The sequence below is a fragment of the Mchenga conophoros genome, linkage group LG20 (genome assembly GCF_057382185.1).
Source record: "Mchenga conophoros isolate Kocher_MC1m ecotype Shallow Benthic linkage group LG20, M_conophoros_male_GT1.1, whole genome shotgun sequence".
NCBI lineage: Eukaryota > Metazoa > Chordata > Actinopteri > Cichliformes > Cichlidae > Mchenga > Mchenga conophoros.
Window position 1 is genome coordinate 9,208,039 of NC_140545.1, and position 26,810 is coordinate 9,234,848.

A 26,810-nucleotide genomic window follows, 5' to 3' on the forward strand; every position below is an offset into this window, starting at 1 on the left:
TCACGTTTCCCTTTAACATAGAAGAACAGTGCAGCATTTACTGGGAGTCAAAAGGCTGACGAAGGAGTGTTAATGAAGGGGACAATATAGAAGTGAGGGTGGGAGGAGGAACAAAGGAAGGGGGAGATGGATAAGCCATAAATCTGTGTGTGTGCATAGTGAAAAACTTTTGGGCTTTGTGTTTTTTATATATTGTTTTTGCTCTAGCTTAGGGATATCAAGTTCTGGTAGCTCATGCCTCAGACTGTCCTTTAAGTATTTTTTTTCTTTCTTTTTTTTCTTTCTTTTTTTTTTTACTGTGGGCTAATTTTACAAAACAGAGATTTCTGTGATAGACAAAACACATTTAATGTTTGTCTATTACTTAATTACATTGACGAAGTATGAAGGGCCATGGGAGAGGTTTGCATGGGTAGGAAAAGTTGTAAAACGTCTGAAAATAAAGTTAAAAGTCCAAGATTTTTGCCCTCCTTCACATTTTCCAAAGAAAGGGCAATTCTGGTCCCAGGCCTTATGTTTGACACCCCTACTCTAACTAATCAACTAATCAACTCTAAGTCTAACGGTCAAAAGTTGCTTACCACGGTATGGGTGTACAAATACAAGGACATGTTATATAGAAATATAGACGTACGCAATACTTTTGTTAACTCCCTTGAATTAAAGAGTTTGCATTTCAGTCACATCCTGATTGACTGTTGCAGCATTCATAATGATGATGTATAGAAGCAAAACTAGAAAAACTGTGTCAGTGTACAAATATTCCTGGATCCAGCTGTACAGTACATTACAGTTTACTAAATGTTCAATAGCTAACTGGTTAGCTTATATTGGTATATTTTTTTAACCAGCCCAACATGTGAGGTGACTGAAAATGAACAGATAGACAGACAGCAACAAAATAATATTTTCATGTTAATAACTTTTGTCTAAAATAAAGTCTCTTCATATAATAATAAGATGAGAGATGCCTGAATAAAGTTCAGAAAAAAACTTAAAATAAAGACTTAAAATGAGTTGAATACCACTGGAACTATTAGAAACTACACACACACACACACATTTGAGCATGAATTGGAGCATGGTGGAGCTGCGAGAGCATTTGGATAGAGTGAGGGTACAGAGGGGCATTGTGCATCCTGGCACCAATTCAAACTCATCCACAAAGACACAGACGTAAAAAAAACACATTCAGACGTACAATTACAAACTGTGTTCAAGAGAGTCGTTTCAAACAAGCAGCGAGACGCACTGTACCAGTGATGCTCAAACAGACACCTGATACACACACACACACACACATTTACAAAGTGCACAAGCAGACAGTCCGTTACATGCATTTATAAACTCTAACAGGAGTATTGTTGAAACCACATAAATCCACTCTGACTAATAGTGGTTCCACTGGTGCTGCAGCTTCTATTCAGATATGCACTATTTACACTACAAACAAAAAAACACCTCTATTTTTTAAAACTCACACCTGCCTGTCTCACAGCTAAATATTAAATACAACGAGTTCATTGATAACAAATCATTGAAGCCTGCACCAGTTAACTGCTAAAATGAAAAGTGGTCAGTATAAACTGTTAAACCATTGGAGACAAAAACCCTCATCCCACTAGATTAAATCAGTATGGAGGTTAATGGGGTTTAAGTGCATTTTTGAACTACTGAGTGATGATTGAACAGATTTTCCCCCGAAACACTAGATGAAGTCTTTTACTTAGTTCCCAATGGGAACCATTAAAGTTTAATTTGATCAAATGTAATGCAGCCTCTTAAAATAAAAGCCCTCATATTTAGTTTGAATTGAGCAAAAAGCAATCAGTTTGAAGGTGAAATTGATATTTATTAAAACAAATGACCCCTTTTCTCTGCACAAGCTCATTTTTTCTGTGTTTGTCTTCTTTAATAACCAGCGATGACTGATTAAATGCGATACAGCGATCTGTCCAGTGGAATAGTTTTTGCTCTTTAGTCGGGGCTTCGGCTCATTAGCCTCTGGTAATTTTCACTGCTAGATAATTGACAAACCTCTATACTGAAAGCCATAATTGGGATTTGACTACCTTTTATTTTTTGCAATTCTTCACAGTGTTTTGTGCGATATCATACTTTGTGCAGACATTTTTTTATGAAAAAAATGCTAAAAAGTCTTGATTCGAGTGTTTGTGTGTTACTGCTGACACTGATAATTTTGGGGTTGTATATTTGATTTTTGCTGTCAGTTTATTCCCCTTTCTATCCTGATACAACAAACAAACCACAACACATGAATGTGAATGAATATGGGACAACAGAAAAACAGCCGTTGACATCAGTATATTTCACACTTTATTTTCAGACCTTTCGATATTTATCAAATACCAATCATCAGCTGATATATCACTGGGCCCCTATGCAAACTCTTAACTGGCTGTGTAAAGACTATGACGTGAATACTGAATACAGTGTTTCGGGATGATGTCGGTGTGTAATTTTGTGTATTGTTTCCCCAAAACACATTGAAGAACCAGTTTTGCATCGGTGTTGCAGATCAGGGCACTCTTTGTTTTTCAGACAGCAAAACGCTGCTTAATTCAGCTTCATGCCATGCAAGTTTGCAAACTAGACAAATTTATTTAACTCGCCTCATTTTAGAAGTTGTTCTGATTTTTAATACTGTAACAGCATGATAGCTTTACTAAAACCGCAATGCAGTTGTCACATGGGATTTTAATTTTTTTTTTTCCCCCAGCTGCTGGTGTCGACTTTGGTGTCACTCTCTGACATTAGAAACTTTTAATGAATAACTGCCCTCAGGGCTTTGGTGGTGGGGGAGGCAGTCCGGGGAGGGGGGCACAATCAGACTTTCATGAGATCATTTTATGTATAAAAGATCAGTCCCTGCTAGGCTGCTATTAATTATCTTTTCTGATATTATTATTGGAAAAAAAAAAGTCCCCTCATCATTGTCCCCAAGTAGTGCCTGTATAAACTTCCTCCTGATGTATAATACACTCTTAAGTCTCAGCCCAAATAACAAGTATTTAACTAGTTCTTTTTTTTCTCCAGCACTATTTTAATAACTTTTCTGATATTTGCATAGCCCAGATGTTCTATTTTACCTGAACAGAGATTAATAACATAATAAGTAACCTCCCTCAACCTTGGTGAACTTACAATCCGAGATAACAACACTCTGGGGTTCCTTTTGGAGAAAAATATGCATTTACACACACATTGCTTGAAACTACTCTTACCCTAGATGTCTGAATTAAATGGATATGACTTAGGTTTGCTACAGCTGAGAATATTTTAAGTACACACCACAGTATGATTATGTCTGTAACTTTAGTTCCTTGTTAGGTGTTTCCTAGGATCATGGATCATGCCCTAATAACTTGAACAACACATTATTCATGTTATGTGGATATTGTCATTAAACTGAAACGATCCGATGAAGACGATAAGGTCTTGAAGGAGTCTATGAATGGATCATTTTAGCATTTTAGCTAGGCAGCATAATGTTGTTATAATATCTGATAAAGCGAACAACCTGCAGGGTCCTAATATGTGTCTGTGTGCCCAAATACCTGATCGTGTAAAAGAAATTCTGAGGCAAACGGGCTTTCATGTATGATATTTAGGTATCATTGTGACGACTGACGCACTGAGCTAAACTTCCCAACCTCTACCCCTCCATCTTCCCCTCACAGGTGGCAAAGGACGTGTCCATCCGTCTCCACAGCCAGCTGGACAGTGTGGAGAAGAAGAGGAGTCGTCTTGAGCAGGAGAATGAGGAGCTGAGGGTCCGCCTGCAGGATCTGGAGGTCGCTAAACAGGTCCTGCAGCAGGAGATTGACAAGGTAGGATCAAAACTTTGCATCTGAGTCAGGAGAGGCCAAGCTGGGTAGTTGGCCGACTGAACAGGGCTGTTAGATAGCATTAGTTTTGCACTACTACTACTAAACTGTCAGCATATCAATGTTACTACTATTTATAGCTTTGCTGGTATGTGTTTGTCTAGGCTGGAGCATTTCAAACAATAATCACCATATAGCTGTTGTCTTTCCAGCAGAAGCCATGTACTGAGAAACCTTTAAAAAAGGTTTGCCAGTTGAAGTAGATTACAAGACTACAAGTTAAGATGTGTGTTTGTTTAGGTTCAGACTTGACTAGAAATTTCATTTAAACACTGAGGTTCAGGCAGATCCCTATTTAGCCTGTCGTGGATTTGGGACCTTTGAAGAAAACTGTTTACTGTGCTCAGTTTGTCTTGAAGCCTCCAGAGAGTCTGTTCTTTTCTGGTGTTCACTTCCTTTCTGCCACTCGGCTGCAACTCTAGGGACTTTTTTGTTATACTAAGTGTAGCCAATAAAAACTGTAATGAAAAGGAAGAATAGAAACTGATGTCAGGACTCGGTGAAGTGAAAATAAACATAACAGAGTTGATGTTGCTGCCCTTTTTTTTTAATGGGAAAAAATACGAGTAAGTGTATTTGCACATAGATTTGGTCTGAGAGAAGCGTAATGTGAGTGAAAAGCAGAAAATGAGGCTACAGTTCTGCATCCAATTCCTCCCTCTTTCTGCTTATTGTCTCTTTTGCCAATGTCTAATGGTCTGACGGTCACAGCCTTGGCTCAGGACCAGGTCCCTGATGTGGCTCGGGTTGGGATGGATGGCTGGGTTCCTGGCAGGGGATCTGGGTCTGTCTGCTCTGGTCTGGCTGGACTGTGTGTTCCCTTGGTACAATTGGGCGTTTGCTGTTTGTGGATTGAAGGAAGATGGCTGGGTTTCATCACCCTTCACCTGGCTGTCTTTCAGATGAAGTGTAGTGGTGCATCCACTACAGATGATATACACATACGTACATTCTGAATAGCTGCTTCTTGTCTATTATATACATTTCCCCTTGTTTTTTCTCAGCTCCTGGAGGTATCTTGTACTACTACTACAAGTTTGCAATATTGCACTATTTACCAGCCTCTGTTGAACTACCATTAAATACTACTATTAAACTGAAATATGTGTAGCACTGTGAGATTTCATGCCACTGTACAGATGTCAAAAAATCTTAGTTGACCTTCTCTAAAAAAAAAAAAATTAAAAAAAAAAAAGGTTCAGTGCAACTCTGCCAGGTGAGGCTTCCACAAGTGGGGGGTGTTTAAAAATAGATGAACAGTTCTCAGTGAATTTCAAATAGCTTGCTTGCCATCCCCATCCCTAACATCCACAGTGATGGAGATGCAACACCCTAATATCTCAATGATTTGATTTATATTTCCAGCCCTCACCAATGGTTTGATTTAAAGACTGAGCTTCCTTTGCATGAGTCTGTGGAATAGATTTTTATATTGTAGCAGTTTTAATTGGTAAAAGTATTATTGGTTTGTTTAATATCCTGCAAATATGAGATTTTGTTTGAAATCTCATATTGCAGTTCGTGTTTTTCTTTACTGTACATTTTGAATGCTTTTCCTTCAAAACACAGCAGCTCTCGAGTCATCTGAATAATGTAATGAGTCATAATGAAAAAATTCACAACCCTTTGTTTTCAGTTATCAAAATGTCAGTTTTCCACAAAGCTTAATTGTTGGCCATTAGAAATGGATACAACCGGATGCTAATCTTGTTGCTATGAAATTTCTTCCCTTGGAGTTATAATTGTTATTTATACTGTCATTTTTTAAGCACAGGCTTTAATGTTTTACTTTTTACAATTAAAAGATCCTGATAGTTCCTGGTATTTGGAAGAAAGCTTTCATCCATCTAAAGCAAAATAGCCCATTGGCTATTGTATTATGTCACCAATCATACACTAAAGCAGAGCTACAAAGTCTCACCAAGTGGAAAGTACCATGGTTATTTCTCACCTAGCACAGCAGGCTGTTGACTGACTGGATGCCTGATGTGCTATGAACTAACATGGTTTCATAAGCCTTGTTTTGGGACTGCTGTGCAGAGTCATGCTAACCCTTCAGTGAAGGGAGTTCTTCACATAGCTGATGTGATTCAGAGAGCTGTGTTTGTGTGCATGTTCATCCACAAAGGAATGTCTCACTCATCTGTGTTTCACCTTCGACTGCACAGTACAAACACAAGAATTCAAGTACATCACAGAAAAGAGAGTGATAAGAGCGGCCGCCTTTCAGAGAGTGATAAAATATACACAGATATGCACAAAAAAATTATACGGTGAAGATAAACACACTGGACAGAAAGGGATTTAAGCACACAGACAGGAGTGCATGCAGTCAGTAAAGGCCTTGGTATTTCACAGCTGTAAATTAAGTTTGTGAATTATTGATTGTGTGGTGACTGCAGCCCACGGTCTGCACTGATATCGATATTCTTTAAAAAGAAGAGCTGTGCGGTGCACTGGCTAGACCTTTACTGTGCTGCTGCTGCTGCTGCTGCTGCAGGCCATCAATACCAAACTGGAAACAGGAGGATTAGTTTCTGTAGAGTAACAGTTTTAATGATTTAGCTACATAAACAGAAATAATGTCAATTAGAAGCAGACAAACATGTAATTTGATTGTTACATCTCGTTTGAATTGTCAATATTCTTTTTTAGTTTTTGCTTTATATGTATCATGTGTTGCTATAAATGGTAAAAACTATACATTAGAGGTTGGACTTATAGGTAGGTTTCTGTATGCGCATGTTTTTGTATTATATTAATATAATAAAAACACATTTTTAGCAATCGTTGTCAATATGCTTATAGGCTGCTATCATTTTTTAGTTTGCCAGTTGCAGAGCGAAAAACAATGATAGAAACAAGCATCGCTGTTGCATGTGTGCTTTATATTATCATTGCCAAATCTTCTCTTATATGCTAGTCTTTGGCAGTTGTGTGTTAGCCTTAGGTACATTCACATTATTAGTTGCAGTATTTTACTTATATGTTTGTAACATATTAGTTTCACTGACCGCAAATGATGCCTCTTTTATGACATACTTAATACTTAATCACAGCAGGTTTGGATGGTGCACTAGTGTTATTATGTTAGCCTTCTCCATTTGGTAACTTGAAGGTCAAGATCTGCCATATTTTAGAAAACTATGTCAATTTTGATATAGGAAGCAATGTCATTTATGCATAGATATAGACTTCATTAATCCCACACTGAAGAATTCCAGATTATAATTTATTTTATTTATAAAGAGTGACAAATTTCTCAAACCCTTTGGTCCAAACCTCCAAATGTCAATTTGGGTTGAAAAGGCCACATCATAATATTTCCATCACTTTCATAATTACATACCGAAAAGCCTTGTCTTGATTCAAACTGTGCATTTTTGTGGAGAAATTAAATCGTTCAGTTGATTTTTCGTGAATTTGTCTCCTATCTTATGTATTTTTAGAAAATGGTTCATGTAAAAGTTAAGTAAGAATTTTAATAGTTGCTAGAGTCTGACCGATGTAGGAGTTTGAAGACTGATACTGATACCAATAGTTTCTGATTTAAAACTCTGATATTACATGAGCCGATTTTTTTTTAATCCAGATAAAACAAAAACATAAACAGATTTCCCCCAAATCTGTTACGCATAGTTTATTATTATTATTATTTATTTATTATGTTGTGCCCAAATCTACTCAGCTCAGATGATTGTTGTGTTTGCGGCGTTCCCAATAGGGAAGTTTGCAGAGTGCTCTCTGGTGTAAAAATCAAGACTGAAATGAAAACTCACAGTATAAAGTGCCTTGAGACAACTGTTGTTATGATTTGGTTGCATATAAATAAACATGAAGTAAACCGAATTAAAAAAATCCTTTGAAGGGTCGGGTCCAGAAGGGCGCCCAGTGTAAAAACTGGAGCTAAAGCTAATATGCGGATGCATCCATTGTAAATGTAGGAATGGCTGATAGTTAATTATCAGCTGTTATAAATATCAATACTAATAGATCGGAAAATAGATAATATTGGTTGATATTATATTAAATCAGTTGCCTCTCTTCTACAGATGTATACGCACTGTTAGACAAACACGCGTAAAACACAATTAATTTAGTCAAACAAGCAGAAGGGCAATGTTTTCTCTCATTCATTTTCTCCACCCTTGTTTTCCTTTACCCTCATCCCTCTCTCACAGCCCGGCTCTCCCTTCCCCTCCTCCATTGCACCTCTGCTCTCCTCCTGCATCTCCCCATTTGTTATCACCTTCTATTCTTCCTGCCTCCCTCCCTTCCTCCTCTCCTGCTGCTCCCATAGAGACGCAGAGGAATGCTGATGCAGGGATTTCTTTTTCCATCTCTCTCCTCTCTCCCTTAAAATTTCTCCTCTGTCCAGCTCCTCCTGCTCCTCCTACTCAAGCCAGTCCGCCCCCTCTCCCTCCTTCATACCAAAGCCCTCATTCCCTCGCTCACTCATACCTCGCCTTTTTTGTCTTGTTTCCTCCCCTCCTCTGCTGCTGCAATCTTCCCTTCCCTCTCCAAAACCCATCGATCCATTCCAGCTGCTTGACCTTTGACAGAGGCAAGGTCAGATGTGATGAAGGGAGGAGTGGGTTAGAGTTATCGGATGTTAGGGAAGGATTGATTGAAGGAATGTAAGAAAGAAAAAAAATCATGGTTAGAAAGACAATAAAGCTGAGGTTGCAAGAGACTCTGTCTTTTGAATACAAGCCAGCCTGTCATTCAACCAGAGACCTTCTTTCATTTTACTTTCCTTCACACTTTATTTACGTCTTCTTTGTAACAATCAACAGAACAAGCAGCTCTTGTTTCTGGTTAATACCATTTATGCTGTCTGGATGTTGTCGTTCAGTGAGCCACTGTATTCACTGTAAATAGGTACTATCATTATAATAACACCAATTTACTGAATTTTAGTGAGTTTCTGTTTCGCTTAGTGAAGGGCAAAGGTGAGACGGATGAGAAGAAATAAAAGGACACTGACCTTGTAATGCAGATATCAGCAGATCAACTTCTGATACTGCCTGGAAGTATTTTGCAGTAACAGCATATCTGTCTGTTGGTTTAGGCGAAGGCATAAATCTAAAGTTTTGCCACCCTGGATAATACTCAGTTCTTTATTGGCTCTTTTTTTGATAAGGAATGTATCCATGTTGCAGTGCTGCTGTGCTCCTAGCACCAATCCAGAGCTGTCTTTGTTTACAGAGTGCAATACAAGCTGACCAAAAGAACACAGAAGCTCCCTTTCCAGCCATGGCCACTCTGCCCCAAGCTGCTTAAACACAAAGGAGCAACATAGAGCTGAAGGTGAAAGATGAAGAGGTAGACAGGCGGAAGGGAGGTGAAACTGGGGGATACAAACAGCATAGTTCGTTTGTTGGTTGGTTGGCTGAACCTGTATATTGGAAGAAAAGAAGAAGACATAAAACAAAGAAATTATGGAAAGGAGGATAAAGAAGAAGAAATTAGGGCAAAAAATACTGACAGAAAGAGGAAAAGGGAGATGATGAGGAGGGGGAATATACCGTGTGGGTGGGGTCTTGTAAGGAGGGCTGGCAGTGGAGGAGATAACAGCCTTAATTGGAAAAAAAAATCCTCAGTGACTGGAGGGTGAAGAGAGAAATGTGGCATGTCATTTCTCTTTCTGGTGCTTGTTTTTATTCATTGTGCATTTCTCTCTCTCTTTCTTTCTGTAATTGTTTCTTCCTCAGATTTACCCACACACACCATTACCTCTCTGCATGGGTTTAAATCCCATGTTTCCCTTGAAGGTCATTCAGCAGGGATCATACTCCCTTTCTGTGAGAGTGTGTGTGTGTGTGTCTGCATATGTGCATATGAGGGTTCAGAACCTAGTTGATGATGGTAAGGGGACTTCTGTGTATATGGGGACCTACACATTTATATAGTTGATATGTTTTCTGTCTGGCTTAATGAAGGAGAAGCAGAGTGGTAAGTACTTCTAATCACAGCCTGTATGTTTCAGTCCTGCAGGGCTGTTTCCTTTTTGTTACTTTTAAATGCCCCTCTCCACTCACTCTCTCTAATTCCCCACTTACTGCTGAAGGAAACTGTTCCCTGTTATTCCTGTCTTTCAGGAAGTGCTGCCTATTGTTTGCAGCAAGTTGAGGGATGTGGGGCAGGGGTAGCCAGAGACTTTGGAGTGAGCTTTTGTGCCTGTATGTGAGTCGACGTGTTACTGGGGATGTATTTGTGTCAATACGGGCTTAATATCTTAAATTTTAGTGTTTTGTCTGAAGATAACCTGAAACACTTGTGGAAACAGTGAAGCACCCAGCAGCACTATATTAATAACACATGTTAGTCATTTTTTAAAATGTATTTATTTACTTTTCCATACCAAACAAGTCACGACACTCCATGTCAGGCCAACAGTGAAAGCTGTGTGTTGTCTTCAGGGACACAAGTGTTGTTAAATGGGTCAGAGCATCAAAGTGGTCCACATTTGAACTTATCTGGGTCAGAGTGATTGATTAAGGTGAAGATAGGCTTAGAGAAAAATCAGTCACATAACCCCACTTCACACCTGAAACAGGGTAGTGTGTGTATATGTGTGTGTGTACATGTTTAGACATCTTCGTGAGGACAGAAAATTGGGATACTGCTATATTTATGGGGACCAACAGTCACTTATGGAGACAAAGTTCCTGTCCCCATTAGCTTGAAGGGATTTTTGAGGCTCAAAATGTGGTTTTAGTGTCAGGTTTACAATTAGGTTATGGTTATGGTTAGGCTAAGGGTCAGGGTTAGGCATTCATTTTTGATGGTCAGGGTTAGGGTAAGATAAGATAAGATAAGATAAGATAAGATAAGATAAGATAACCTTTATTAGTCCCACACGGCTAAGCGGCTAGGGAAAGCATTATGTCAATGAGATGTCCTCACTAAGATATGAAAACGAGTATGTGTATGTGACTTAAGGAAGACAATGAGATGAAGAAAAGTTTTGGTGAACACTTTCAAAAAAAGAGTAAAATGATAGGCGATGACAGTCTTTCTGTGAGTGAGGAAACCTGTTTACAGTGTGTCAGGATGCTGCACGGCGTAACTGAGTTAGAGCATAACACAAGACTAGAGCGACATAAAGAGAAGCGGAGAGACTGAAAGTAAAAGGGAAGAGAGAGGAAGAGAATCAAAGTTCAGAGGAGTGACAGGTGAGAGAATGAGGCATGGAAAGAGATAAAGGGAACAAAAGAGGGAATGGATTTAGATTGTGAATGGCAGATAAGACTGCTGTTTAAAAATGCGAACAAAAGCGAGTGATATCGTGAGAGAAGAAGAGAGGAAAAGTGGGACAGGGGAGACAAAATAAAACATATTAAAAAAAACATATAAAAAACAAAATCACTGCAGTCCAGGCACATGGGTTCAGGTGGCGTCAAACCCGTATATGAAATAATCTTCCACCATTCCGACTTCGCCTTGCACTTTCCATTATGGCAGGTGGTGCTTATGTACGGCAGTATTGCATAATTTTTATAACGGTAACTATACTGTACTGGACAAAAATGTGCTCTGTGAGGGTGTAAAGACCTTTTGTGCTACATGTTAAGAAATATCATCAAGGTGTTGATGTGTATAAGAATCGGGTTGGATGAAATTAACATCGGGCTGGTGGATACTCAGAAAACACAACGCCTCTGGCCGTCACAGCTATTGGTGGGAAGAAGGCATAAAAAATGGATAAAAAGAGAAAGGAAGAGGAGACGAGGAAAGATAGGAGGGGGAATTTTGCCAGAAGGGTTTCTAGGTCGATGGGAACTTCAGCGGTACCAGTGGGACAGACAGAAGTCACATGCACAAATACACACAAACACACATACACAGAGAAAGAGAGTGATACATTTGTACTCATTCACATACACACACACATATACGTGTACTAGAATATAGAAAAATAGGAGAGCTGAATGTTCTCTCGGAACTCAAAGCCCTTATAGGCACACACACACACACACACACACACACACACACACACACACACACACACACACACACACACAGAAAGAACGAGAGAGCAGTACAAGGGCGAACAAAGAGTAATGGCCTGAATCACCGCTTCTCCCTGTATATCACACAGACATCCACAGCTGGGCGCTCCATACTGACTGAGGGATGAACACTTACACTGTTTTGTTTAAAGTTACTGACAGAATTATAGTAGTGCTAAAGGACTTCGCTAATTACATAATGCAGATAGGGTTTTTGCTCAACTATCAAGAATCATTATTATTATTATTATTATTATTATTAAAGCAACTTCTGTGTAAAACAGTGTGTTTCAGCATGCAGATTACACTGGATTACAAGGTGTTACTCATGGTGGAGAATAATGTGACTGTAGGTCTCTTAAAAGCATTAGTTATCATAACCAGGAACAAGCACGTGCTTTGAAATGTTTGAAAAATCTCCCATTGTTTAACAGCCAAACGCTTTATAACTGCACGGCCTGTCATCATCCCCCACCATCATCCAATCAATTTCAGATTAACTTTTTTGACAGTATCTCACTCACTCGGGGGGAGATCAGAGCTAACATGACTTCTCCTCGCTTTGACGCTTTTATAAACCGATGATTAGCATTGTGTTCATCTCCGCCTGCATGCTCCACCCCTTCTTTAGTGCCAATATTTGTGTTGCATTTTTCAACAGTGGAGCATCTTTTAGGGGCCCGTAGGGGGTGCAGAGGTAATTTCATGCCTCAGTAGATGTAACATGAGTCTGTCTGAAGATACCCCTGCGCACTGAAGGGCAGAGAGCTGGTCGAGTCACGGATTGAGATGCTGGGAGATGACTGGGGAGCAATAACAGTGTAAACACTCAAGAGGGAAGGGGAAGAACAGAGGACTGGAGGGCAGAACGAAGGAGGGAGAGAGGGTGGATAAATGTCAGGACAAAAGAGGGAGGGGATGAATTTGTAGCTCCCGTTCACTGAGAGCAACCCCACAGGGGGCTCAAGCTGGAGGAGAACACCACAAACAGGCCAGTAATGCTTAAAGCACATTTGCATAGTTTTAGAATCCTAGATGATGTCTTCATAGTTCTCGTTTTGTTCAAAAATTTCACTTTGAGTCGGTTATTTAACTTAAATTAATAGATTGACAGAATAGTGATAGCCTGGCAGCTGTTCTCCGCTCAGCAGTGAGAGAAGAAACAAAGAACGGGAAAAAGGAGTCAGGAAAAGGCTGTTTTCTGACCTGCATTTCAGATCGGCTGAGTGCCTTTAAAAGCTGTTGTAAAATATCAGATAAGTGCTCACCTTTGACTTCAGGACACCTTTTTTCCTGTGCTAATGCATCACCAGAAAATGACCGCTGCATCACCTCATTCAGATGTATTCTGTACCTCTTCCAAACGTTACCAAAAGTTACAAAAGCAAAACAAAAAAAAGTTTTGCAAAATGATCAAACCTTCGGGAACCACAAAGACGAGCGAAATCGTCATCCGTGAAAAAACACCAATATTGATGGTAGTATTTGACTCAGGCTGCTGGTTTATAGTCAGTAAGGACACGAGCAACTACAGCTCAAATATTAGAAAATGTCAAATATAATTATTATTATATTTTTCAGCAGAAGGTAAGTAGTTGAATGTTTCCCTGAGAGCAGCAGATGGTCACACTATTAAGAACAACAACTCTGTAAATATCAGAAGGTTAAATATCACTGTCACTCGCATAGAACAGCACTATTCATCTACTCAAACACTGTCACAGTAGAACCTATTTTATTACATATGCACATATTGATACTGGGCCTATGCTAACTGTGCTTTGGAAGTTCAAACAAATGCAGAAAACCCCAAAGTATCAAATGAAACACCTTTAAAGCCAATGTAGCTGTGCTGTCTCTCATGCTTTGATATCATTTATGTTCTATTTCATTTAAATCTAGTTTTCCTTGCTTTTTCCTAACCCTCTAAAGTCTAAGCCATGTGTGCTAACCCTAAGCCTAATCCCACACACACTTTCGGATAGCAGCACCAAATTGTGCTTTGCAATGTCAAACTAAAACAAATACCCGAATCCCAAATATCAACTGAGAGGATCTAAAATATAACACTAAATGTGATCCTTGTCATAAAACACCTAAACAGCTTATGTGTTATTCGGAGTAAGATATATACACAAGACAGACAACATAAGCACGGGTATTTTGCTGGATTTAGTCTGTTTTTGTCGTGTAGGACTGTCAATAAATCCATATAACTGCACTGTTAGGATTACAAACCGGAACATAGTTTGGAGTCTGCACTTTCGACACACAGTGAAGCCGAGACTCAGCGAGGCTGCGTCTTGCTGCTTTTTCGTCTTAAATTGGTCACGTAATTTGGACTCCAAAGGGTTAGATTATGTCCAAAATTTGGATATTTTCAGAAAGAATGAATGTTTTTTTACATATAAACGTGGCCAAATTCCTGCTTAAATACTAAGAAACAGTTCAGGAATTCACCTTACATTTGTCTGTATGACATGTGGTTTATTATTTGGTCCCTATAACTGAAGAACAGTATGTAATAGTTAATGCGCTCATCTGTATGTATACAAAGGAAAAGCCAAATGAAATGAGGTGGGAGGTGAGACTGGAAGAATGAATAGGAAATAGCCTGCAGACAGCACACTGTACACAGACAGGACAAAGAATAGAGCAGGTGGATGATGGAGGGGAGGAGGGATGCTGCCTGTCTCGAACCCATTAAAAGGTTTCAAGCTGCTAAAGGCTGACTGGAGTGCAGATTATCTCACCTGTAGGGACGAACTGGGGTTGGCTGAAGAGGCTTCGCTCTGGTCTCTGGGGAGGACCATTGTATCTGGAAATGCAACACATTCACACCAACGACGCACACAAAGCAGGGTTTACTTGCTGTGTGTGCATTCTGTTGCGGTCGTATTTGTGTAGTGTTAGTGTGATGATTTATTGATTGTCTCATATAGGGGCTATATAGATCCAACGTTTCCCCCTGTGATTTCATTGTGCACTCTACTTTCCCATAAGTGCGAGTGTTTCCAACCACCTTTTTTAAATTTATGTAGAAGTCTACTTTTGGGAGTGTTAGCCGTCTAAATGTGCGTCACATTAGACTGATGCCGAGCAGCTCTCAGTTCATGAATTACACATAAATTATGTGTCCTGATGTCAGTGGTAATTTGCTCAGCAGTGCGTTATGCTGCTACCGAACACCGACTCTGCCGTCTGAGTACAGTTATAGGATGACTAAAGAAGCTGAAGGCGTGTGTATGCATGAATCTATATCTGGTAGAGTTGTGAGTTTGGGATTTTGCTTCTAATTAAATGCCAAGTGTTGATTATTTTCACCTAACGGGACCGTTTTCACACATTTGGTGTGTAAGATGTGTTGACACGTTGCATGCGGAAAAGTACAGGTTGCTGAAGGCTCTTTAGCTTCCTATTGTGCATAATGATCGCTATCACACCATCATAGTTACTGGGAAACACATGAAGGGACAAACAGTGTAATATAAAATGAGTGAAAGTGCACAGACAAGCTGTTCGAGGCCAACGGGATGCCACTCTCACAACCACTGTCTAAACTGTCTTAGTTTAGCATATTGACAACCGGTGTACCACATCCTCACCTCAGTGTGTAGATCTAATCTTTCACTGGAACAAAAGCAAAAATAGATAGTGGGATGTTTGCATGATTTACACCAATCCAGAATTTCTTTCCAAGGTTTTTCAGTCAGGAGTAAATCGGTTCACTTGGCAGGAAGTCAAAAGGTCTGGAGCTGTAAGAGCAGTATAAACTTTACCTGGAAATGTTGCAAAGTTGCCACATCCTAAAAGGCTGGATTATTTTTCACATTGCGTGTTTGTTCAATTTTTTTCTGTCAGGAAATGGATTAGACACAAAACCCGATTTCTCTGTGACATTTCAGAATTTTTTCAGCGTCGCAGGAATAAAAACCTCTTTGAATGGCTGTCAATCTGCTCCACAGACCGTCCTGCAGCTTCAGCCTGTCTGTGGTTTTGCTGCTGGGATCTCAGTGTTCAGTAGATAAACTGGCTGGAGGTAGGCTAACTTGAGCAGAGCCAAATCGATAAAGGCATTTAAATTTTTAAAAGGGTAGAGTACCTTAAAATTTAATGGCATCACCCTTTGCTAAGTGAAAGACTGTGGTTTCTGATGAGCTCCTCTGTGGAAGAAGAACCAAAACACCCGATATGCTAGATTTCTTGTTCGGTAGTGCTGCAGCATGATCGTAGCTGAAGTCCAGTCGATATCCAGTCATAGTGAGGTTATTAATAATTACACTGTGTGGCTCACAGAATGATTTTTAAAGCCCCTGTTTAAAAATAAATAAAAACAGATTGTGGTGATTTTCAAATAACTCAAATACTTCATGTAATTCATAATATTACAGACAACAGAATCTTAATATTAAAACTGAGGAGTGTGTAATACTGTAATAGATTACTTCATCACTTTGTAAGGATTTGATGACTGAGCAGACCAGTCGCTGTAGCTTGAAACCCAAAAAAGTTATCGTGTTCTTCGAGTTTAGTCACTCAATACTGAAATCCAGTATTTAAGGCTGACACAGATTTGAAAAAAAAAGATGAATGCTGTTTATTGAATAATGTCAGTACAGCTAGACTGATATTAAGAAACTACAATAAGTTCGTATTGACCAAGATATTGGCCTGGTTTATTTATTTGTCTCGTTCCAAATAGTAGCAATGGAAAATTTTCCTAAATGCAACTGAGATCAAGAACAAGAAGTCAAGAAAATGTATATTTGTATTTACTCTTGGGGGGCATTTTTCACCTTTATCAGAGTGGGAGTAGTTAAAAGTAGGAATGAAAAGAAGGGGGCTGCTGCTGTGTGCCATACGATCGTCTGCTTGATCAGTGAACTAAACTGCCCATATATTTCATTTTTGTATCTTTATTTGGTGTGGTCATCCATCTCTGCTGGTCTTTTAATGCACGGGTGATCTGTCCAGGGTATACCTCAGCGTTCACCCATTGACAACTGCAGACTGCAGCCACTCTAAGCTAGACAAGCGGCTCGGAAAATGGAGAAATTTAATGTTTTGTATTAGCAGATGGCCCTCCAAGGGCCATGAATGAACAAAGACGGAACAAAAGCTCCAGTTTAAACCTTTTCGGCAGAAATCCACAGGCTTCTCAATCCTACCCCCAGCGTCTGATTGACAGCTGGGGAATGCGGCGCAGAAACAAATGTCAGACACGCAATAACCAAAACAAACATGGATTATGTAAAAATGTAGTAAAATGAGTCTGAGGTTTTCTTAGCTGCAAGGACTTGGCTCAAGATACAGTGTTTAAAGTGTTTATTGCCTGGGGCTGAGAGGTCCGTATAGTATCTATTGTATGATGAATGTCGAGGCTTGGTGCTGATGCATATAAATGGGAGGACTGCTGGGTATTGACGTTGTTCAGCCGTGGCTGCGCGAAACCACAGCAAGGAGATTAACATGGCTGCACACATGCAGGTAGGGTTACAAGGGTGTGCGTCTCTTTTGTTCCTAAGATCCATCCATTCCCCCCCAAAACCTCCTCTCTATGCCCTTTCTTTCTCCCTCTTCTTCTCTTGCTGTTGTTTCCCTCCCTCTTTCTCCTCCCTTTCTTTCCACGTCTCCCCCCTTCTCTACATCGCCCTCTTCCTGCTTCCCGGGTGACATCATCACGGTGCTGCCAGGCCTTGTTGTGATGTGGAAGTGGAGACGTGGAAAATGAATAGCTGGCACCTCCCGCTGATGATAGTCTGGCTGCACCGCGGTTACTATGGCGACATAGCCTGTGTCATGTGTGTTGCTATGGTTACCCTGCTACCGTGATGTCCCACAGCAGCTGTAAGCCTGGCAGGGATAGCTCTGTACTTGGATTTGTGATTGTTTGCCATCAGAAATGCAGGACGATTATAAGACCAGAATTTTCTTTAATATAAAATGATTAATTAGAGAGAATAAAAGGTTTTTCCATTTAAATTGATGAACACATGGTCTTCCCACAGTCAATAGACTTATGTATTACTACTCAACTGCACAGTTCCGCAGAGCGAAGCATCCATCTACTCATGACGCGAGGGCCTTGAAAGTGACATCCAGCAAGATGTAAACAGTTTTAGCATCTCCAAGTTAGTTAGCTTCATTTGACTGGTGGATGTAGATGGGAGAAAAAACATGTTTGTGAAATTTTCACATGAAGGTCACACGTTGTGCATTTTATCTATTTATTTATTTAATTTGTTTATTTATTTTGAGTCACCTGGTCATGATTTCTAGACTGAGGAATTGCTGAATTTTCCTAAATATATTTCTGCCATGGAAAGTGAAGTTTGAAGTTCCCTGATTATATTCAGAGAAGGCAGACAATCAGTATCTCCAGTACTGCTTAATGCACACCAAAATCGTCTTTGATCCGACTTTGATCTTAGGTGATCTAGACCAGTGAAAGAAGTTTAACTACACCATTAAAATCCATGAGATATCTCAATATAAGAAAAAGAAGTGCAATTTCAACCATACACATCAGTTCTTTTTCTTTAAATTTCGCTCAGTGTTTGACTCCCATAGTGAAACACCTCACTCTGTTATCAAAGAGCCAGGGATTATGTTAAGTAACCCAAAGTTTTTCTACAAGATAAAGAAGTAAAAGAAATATGTAAGCACGACTCTTTGGGCTTAAAATTACAGAAAGAGTTGTAATAGCTCATTCCATAGGCTGTCCTGTCAATAAAAAAATGTTAATTCACTGAAAATGTTTTTGTTTGTTTTGTTTTTTCCCATGGACCCATTGTAAAAAAAAAAAAAAAGAAAGAAAGAAATGTGAAAATACAGTAAAAAGTCCAAAGCTGTCCATGGGCCAGGTTTTAGCCTTTTGCTGAGCCAATCCTGGAACCCGGGCCTTATGTTTGACACTCCTGATCTAGATGAATTGACTTTGATTTTTTTTTAAACAAGCAGACTTTTTAATATTTTCCATAAGAGCTGTTTTTCGTTAAATATTTGTGATCCATCAAAACTGTGGGATCACAGCTGTGGAGGAATATTCATGGGCTGTTTGACTTTTCCTTGAACTCTCTGATTGGTGATAACAGCTGTGGGATACAGTTAAAAACAACTCAAAGAAATTTGTTTTCAGTAGTAGTTAAAGAATCAAATAGTAATTTTTCATTTTTTTGTTAACTTTGTGGTTAAAATGTTTTCTGTATATCTGTATTTCCAACATGTGTCATCAGGTTGTTGGAACATCACAGCATTTCTTCCCCAGTTCTCTGCTCATTATTGGCCGCTCCCTGCAGTGACATCTTGATAAAGAAACTTGAGCTGCCGCCTCGGGGCTGTTATAAAGCGATGAGTTACATGATCTAAAAAGGATCTTCTAACATGTCTCTTCGTAGTATCTCAGTGTGAGGATTTCATAGTAAGGCTGTGTTGCATAATTCACAGTCACACACACTTGCTCATTTAGATCAGTGCTGATGTCTCGTGTTTTGACGGTTGGTACGCTCCTCACTGACTCTCCTCTTTACTACTTTGTTTTTTAAACCTTCATTTCTACTCTTCTGCTTTTCCTCCTTCCTGACATTTCCACCTTTAAATTAAGAACATAAATAATTGGGGTTAAAGTGCAAAGTACTTGAGATCCATGGCATTCATGGACTCAGTCTCACTTTGACCATAAGTAGAAAGCTCATGTAGTTTTTCTGCTGTCTGCATTGATTTGAGACGTCTTTACTACTTAGTTTTTCCAGCCACAAATTATGCAGTCTGTTCATATCATGAAGGTCCTCATGAGCAGAAACATTTTTATCCGTCAGCTTGCCAAGTTTGGTTTAAAAAGTGAGAATAAATCTGAACCTGCTGTGTTTGTTGGTGTGAGTGTGTCTTACCTGGGAGTGGATCGATGCTGATTATATTCAAAGACATTTATCACCATCTAAAACCTCCTTGAGTGCCTCACTGACTGTGGCAGGAGTAATTTGAATATTATAACCTCTTTCTCCAAACAGGCTGCAGCATAATATTGTTTCTTTGTGATAATTAAATCGTCTCCCAAGCAATTCCTCAAACCGCATACGAATTCTGAAATGAATGTTTGTAATATTTGCCTTCCTTAAAGCAGAAGCACACAGCTTTGTTTAATGCTGTTTTTGTCTCAAGTGCATTTTGTTCTTGTGTGCTGTGTAAAGCCAGTAAAAGTCAAATAATAAAGCATCCAAACAGAAAACTCGAGAAACTATGGGCATATTCATAGTTTTCACTTGACAGCTCCTTGGGGCAAAACAAGTCTTTCTTGGCTGCCTGCGAATGATTTTTATCAGGTTTGTGTAGCTCAATAATAAAACCAATGTTTCATATCAAAGAGACTTTATCAACAGATAGTTTGCTCACTTGTAACAGATATGGATCTGCTAATGCACAAGTCCATTAGCTGTTCAACTCAATCAGTTCCTGTTTGCTCCTATGCTAACCCATCTCCATAACGATTAATAAAGGTTTTCGTCTAATTGAAGGCGCTTAAAAAAACCTAATATGTGAACAATGAGTTGAGACTAACAGTTTGCATTCTACCCTGTGCTTTTGTCATGCATAAAAAATAAGTAATGGCTTAATGTAAGAAAAAGACGAGGCAGTATTATTGTTCTGCAATACTATCTTTCTCATGTTTATTTCACTGTGAAAGGTTTGACTAATTCACTTGTAGCATGGCGGAAAGCCTTACCCAATCACCCAAGTGCACAGACAATGTCTAATAAGGCAGAATGGAGCGGTGGGTATCTGGAGCTCGCCTGAGCAGAGAAGAGGAACTCTAATGTAATCACAGACTCACTGACTGCCCGAAAGAGAAAAAGAAATAGAGGGATTATTATGTGATGACCCAACTGGTGGTATAGGGGCTGATTGTGCAACAGCAAGAAGGGAAAAGTGGCTCCAAGGGTTGCTGTGTTAAGAACTATGACAGAGATGGGAGGGGAGGGGAGAAAGAGGTGAGGAAAAAGAGGTCAATAAAAGGAAAAGATGAAAAGAAGAAAGAAATGACTGTAGCTGCATGACCTGACTTAGCAGAGCAGGCAGACGGGGCTGTGTAAGCATGTATAAGCATCCAATATGTGCTGTGTGAGTAGTGTGCGTCAGATTAAATTTCCAGCAGCGATATTTGTTCCTGCATTCTCACTGATTCTGTACAACAGACTTCACGTTACGTCTGCTAGCAAAGTGAAATAGCTGGGCTAAAGTATTAGATGTACAAGCTTATCACCCTGATATCAAATACATATCAGGAAATCGATTTTACCTTCTTTTCTTCTGTGCTTTCTTTCTTTCTTTTTTAGAAAAAGGGCAGTCTGAAGCTTGTGTCTGCTATGGCATTCAGCAAACGTTTGTGGGTTTCTTAAATGTTATTGTGAAAGTGTGGGGGGGGGAGAAAGAGTTCTTTGTGTGCTCCGCCATGTGACATCAATGCTAGAAGCAGAACTATTAGAAGTGTTTGTTTTAGCGAGCGCAGATTTAGATCTAAACAAAGCGTTTTACCAAAAGACGCTCCTGGTGTCTTCAACCGTGAAAAAAATGACAGAGGCAAAGGTGATCCAGAGAACTGGTATTTGTAAGCAGCCATTGGACAGTTTTATTGCATTTTAGTTTCCAGGTGACCAGGTGGGAATGGAAAGTTTGATGCGGTTATTGTAAAAGGACTGAGCAGTTCTCAAAAAGAAACCTGAACCGAATAAGTTATTTGTGAAATGTTGCACAACACCAGCTGATATGTGACAGAGGCTACGATCTGTCCTCAGAGTTTTAAAATAACAGTATATTAATGAAGCTATTAGCACCTTCTTAATACCTTGCCAAAAATACTCAGTGATGATCTGTTGCTTTTTTCAGAGTTAAGTTACTTTTGGCGGAGGGTGGGAGGGTTTCTCCAGGTTCAAATCCACCATCTGGCTGGGGGCCTTTCTGTGAGGAGTTTGCATGTTCTATCCAGGTACCGCAGCTTCCTCATACATTTGTGGGGTTGGGTTAATTGGAGATTCTAAGTTGGCGTCCATCTCTATGTGTTGGCCCTGTGATGGACAGGCTACCTGGTTAACCCTGCCTTTCGCTCTTTGCTAGCTGTGATAGGCTGATGACTGGGAGTTACTTTTGTCATTTTTTGAGCTGATTGGAAGCAAAATGAATGAGGATGTGGAAAGCACATAAAGTACTGCTAAAAAGACTTTGACATGAATCTGGATGTCAACAGAGAAAATAAAGGAAAAGTTAAAAATATGAATACAAGGTAGGGATGAAATGAAGCCAGGATGAGTGTGGGAACACAAATAGGTGGAGTTTGGAGAAGAAAGTCAAGAAAACAGAAATGTGGTGATGGAAATGTAAATAAGGTGGTGTATAGGAAATAATAGAGAGGTGTTTGAGGAGTGGAGGAGAGACATGTTCAGTGGAGTAGGTGACTGTGTAATCCCACAGTAAAGGAGATTTATCTTCGTGCCTTTGCATGATGGCAGAGGACACCAGTGGACCATTAAAGAGTGCATGGTTTCATCAGCTGATCATGATCAAGTGACCACACTGTGGGTTTTAGCCTTCAGAGCACTTTAATAAAAAGTAAGGAGGCTCTGATTTTTTATGTTAGAGCAGTTAATTACATGATTGCTGTTTTTTATCATCACATGTCCATTAAAAAACAAAATGTACTTGCACAGAGCTTTGTGTTTAGGAAACTGTAGGTTATAAAATTGACACTTTCAAAGGCTGGCATGAATTTGGTCATTTATTTTGCAGCAAGAAAGCAGGGGAGCTTAATGTTTAGACTGTTATTAGATCGATAACCAGTACAGTATGCAATTAAAGGTTATCAAATGCAGAAAATGTAAACAGAAAGGCATAAACTGAGTATGCTGACTGAGATAGTTACCGGTATGTTAGGAGAAAAATACAGAATTTCTTTGAAACATGAGCGAAAAACCTGGACCAACATATCTAAATCCTTTCAACAAGGAATAAAGAAAGAGTGCGACTCAGGTTTGCTCCCTGGCACTTTTCTCTAAGATTTGTCGGATGGATTTCAAAAACATTTTAGACGATCCCTCCTTGAAGCTGTGCAGGTTTGCCAGGAAGTGAAATTGTCTGACGTAGCTTTAAATATGAAAGGGATCCTTTGAAAGTGTCCTCTTGCCAAGGTCAGTTTACTGCAGGTTTGTCCTCTCCTACAGAACAGAGCATATGCCGTCCAGAATGGCTGGATTCAGCTGCGTTTCCCTGATTGTCTCATGTCATCGGGGTTAGCTATTAGCCCACATATTGCAGGGAATTATGAGATTGCTGCAGTCCACAAGGCCAGACCATCACTGTTTAAATGGCTAATATTCACTCTGTTATGGCTCATTAACCTGAACCCTGAAGCTTGCTGCAGAGAATCACTTTCTGTCTCAAAGGCAGTCTTGTTATATGAGCGTCCAGGCTGAGGAGGCAGTTATTGTTAATATGTGCAAAACTAACTAAAACCTGTTGATGAGTCATCCGCTTATTTATTATTTCAGACTTATTATAAATGGTCTAATGGTCTCCTTCCAAATTAGGCTCTGGGTGCTCTCATAAATAGATTTCTTCATAATTAGTGGGGGGGAAATTGCCCACAGCAAAACTACAAGCCCGGACTTAAACCCTTTGTGATTATAATTAGACAGAAAGTGGATTATTAAACTCCCACTGCTGAAGGTTTCTGACAGTGTAATGTTCATGTGAGGATGCTTCTGGGCACAACAGAGAGGAGACAAATCCGTGTTGCCACTATGAGACACTTCCTGTGAAAGACCTGAAATCTGTGGGAGAATGAGGCAACACCAGAGATGGGAGCTGACCTGCTCCTGACCCCGAAAGCCAATTTAAGCCGACCCAGGAAAAAAGTCAGTCATGTAGCTGCTTTGATACAAGCACACCGTTTAAATTCAGTTGTGTAGGGGCGGGCATATCTAAGGGCTGTAGTTAAGACAATACATAGGTGAGTGTACCAATTGTTTTTCTCGGCTTACTGTATATAATGTGAATCAGCATGACATTGCTTCAAATGCTTGTATGCTGAGAAGACTTGGACACATTGACTGTATCAGTACTGTGGTTTGAGCCATTTGTAGCTGAAATATAACATGTGGGGAGAAAAGCCTGCAAAACCCTTTTTAGGGCTGAAGTAACCAAACTTCTCATTAATAATAAATTAATAAAGTCATTCATTAGAATAGAGACTTGTTCTTCTTGGCACCAAATAACCATCCAGGGGCATTACCAAGATGACTGTTGAGTGTCAAGACACAGAGTCTGAGACCTAAGGTGCTGTGCAATGCTAAATGTAAAATGCTGTAGGGTAAACAGTCCAATATAGATGACAAACATATAGGCTGCGTCTTTACCCACACCATGCCATAAGATCTTAGGTCACTGGATGTCTATTTCACGCTCTTTTGTCTTTATTATGGACTGGTTCGTATACTGTGCTAGTCTACCTGAGCACTCCCAGCGCTTTATTAACCTAATGAAAGTTAGATGTGGTTAATCAGTGACGCTGGTGTCAGGATTTCCAAGCATTTGCTAAAATGCTTGGAAACTCTTCGAGTTATCTTTGGGTACTTTGAACAATCTGGTGATTGCCTCTGTAGGTTGCAGGAGGTTCAGTAAGGCACGTTTGTGTTGTTCTGTCAAACAGAGGTCAAAAATGCATTTCTTCCCAGCTGGTCTCCGTGTAGATTTGATCGAAGCGGTGAAGCAGAGCTAAGTGGTTCAGCGCGGATGTGTATATGTGTGCATGCGCGTTTTCCTCTCCTGGGTGTGCATCTGCCAGAGGCTCCACCAGCTTAATTTATTACAGCCAGACAGAGAAAAGCACAGCAGCCCTTAAATGTAACATGTGGGTCGAAGACTTTGGTATTAGGAACCATCGATTTATATGAGATTGGATGGATTTTTGTGGGTTAGCAAAAGATTGAAAGATCCTTTCACTGTTAAACTTTGGGATCAGAAATAGAAACATTGTTATCTGCCATCATTGCTAGAGATTTGTACTTTTGTGTACTAATTCTTTTTTGTTTTTTAATTTACATTTGCTTGTTTTAACTAACTTAATTTTTCTTTTTGAATTTGTTCCAGGGGTGCAAGATGCAAAATGCCATAAACACTCAGCAGCTTTGTTTTTGCAGGAATATAACCAGAATACAACCAGTTGGCAATCAGCTTTCAACAATCGACATTTAACCCCTGTGTGAAATAAAGAAGCATTCTGAAAGATATTTTTAAATGATTGTGATTGTAAATTATAATGTAGTGTAGTGACGATCTGATAAGCTCTCTGAACTAATTTGATGATATTTTGTTTTCTCCAAGTCTGCCCTTTTTGTTCTGTCTGTCCTTCTCGTCGCCTTTCCCTGCCTTCATTTTCCTTTCTTCTCTACCTCTCCTTGTAATTTATGACGCACTAAAGTTTATTGTCCCGTGGGCAAAATCTGCTTTGGAGACAGTAACAGCCACGCGATAAAAACAGCTCCACATTGATGCCCTCCGTGTTCATTAGCGTTGCTCATCTCCTGTCGAGGGTGACAGTCACATCCCAAGTCCTTGTAGCAGGTCATCAGGGTCGATAAACTGTGCTAAAAACGCGTTCTCTAACTCACAGCTAACGACTGAATGTTTGTTTGGGTGTGGTTGCGTGCATCTGTGCGAGTTACATTAGCCACAATAATCAGGTCACAGGAGCCGGTAACTGGGTTGAATAAGCTCACACTGTGCCATGTGGAGAAGACTTGTTTTTCCTATTAGCTGCTAATGTTTGTGATGTAATTATAAATGCCACATCAGTCATTGTTAATAACGCACACAGGAATAATTCAGGCTTTATTTCTGCGATTTGTATTACTCCTGAAAGACGGAAGAAGCTGAGTAAAGTGAGTGGGAAGAGTGAGAAGAGCCAGTCCTGCACCCAGCATGTGAGTCTACATCCACTCCAGAACACTGGAAGGCTGGAAGATGTATGCAGTGGTAATAATGAGGAATTACATTTTTCCCCTAATGCATGAAAGCATGAAAGAAGAAGAAGATCTAACTTTAAAAGTAGCTTCCTGGATACTAAATATGCACGGTATGAACACATGCAGTTTTTTTTCCTCGCATAAGCAGTTATTACTGGTGGACAAGACAAGGTCACAACATTTCTTTCTCCTCAGAAAGTGAGGCTAAGGCTCCAATCAGCCTGTCATATCCTGTTTGATTTCCTGTCACAGCAACTGATTGCCTGGATTTGCGGGACCCTGATGGAAGGAGACGGAGATAAGAAAAAAAGATGAGGGGAGCGAACGGCGAGGCTAGGAGACGAGTGGTGTGTTTAATGTCTGTCGACAAACACAGGAAATCTCTGACAGTTAAGGGAAGATACGTTTCAGCTGATATGAGAGCACGCCTCAAGTGTTTTGCAGCTTCATTATGCGTGAGCTCAGTTATCAAGATGTTAATTAAATCTAATGAAATCAGCAGTTCAACCCAGACAAACACCGGGGACAGGTTATTTAAGGCTTATGGTGCAGATATCTTCTTGAATGTCAAATGAAATTATAACCCCAGTAGGAGTGGTCAACGTTAGAAGGCATTAAATCCTAATTTGCTCTGCTCTGCTCTGGTTTTGCGCTTGTTTCTCACTGGCATTGAAATTAAAACAGAAGGTATTGCTCTATTTATTATTTATGAATAAAAGTCTTTGAATTTTGAATAGTCTTGATGAAATTAAACCAGGTATCTCGAAATCTGGACAGATTGAGTTTTTCCCTGTTTTACAATAACTCAGAAAGCCTGTGTATAATCTCAGCACTGTCCTCTTTTGGTAATCGCGCTGATACCACTTTTGTGCCTG

At 39.7% G+C, this 26,810-nt stretch overlaps 1 protein-coding gene across 2 annotated transcripts in view; it reads left to right on the forward strand.

Moving 5' to 3' along the window:
- mtcl2 (microtubule crosslinking factor 2) overlaps positions 1-26,810 on the forward strand; it is an 88,961-nt gene that overhangs the window by 14,840 nt on the left and 47,311 nt on the right. For both annotated transcript variants that reach the window (XM_085260509.1, XM_085260510.1), the window contains exon 4: positions 3,702-3,851. In XM_085260509.1, coding sequence (XP_085116635.1) covers positions 3,702-3,851 — 150 coding nt within the window. The remainder of the gene's footprint in view (positions 1-3,701; positions 3,852-26,810) is intronic.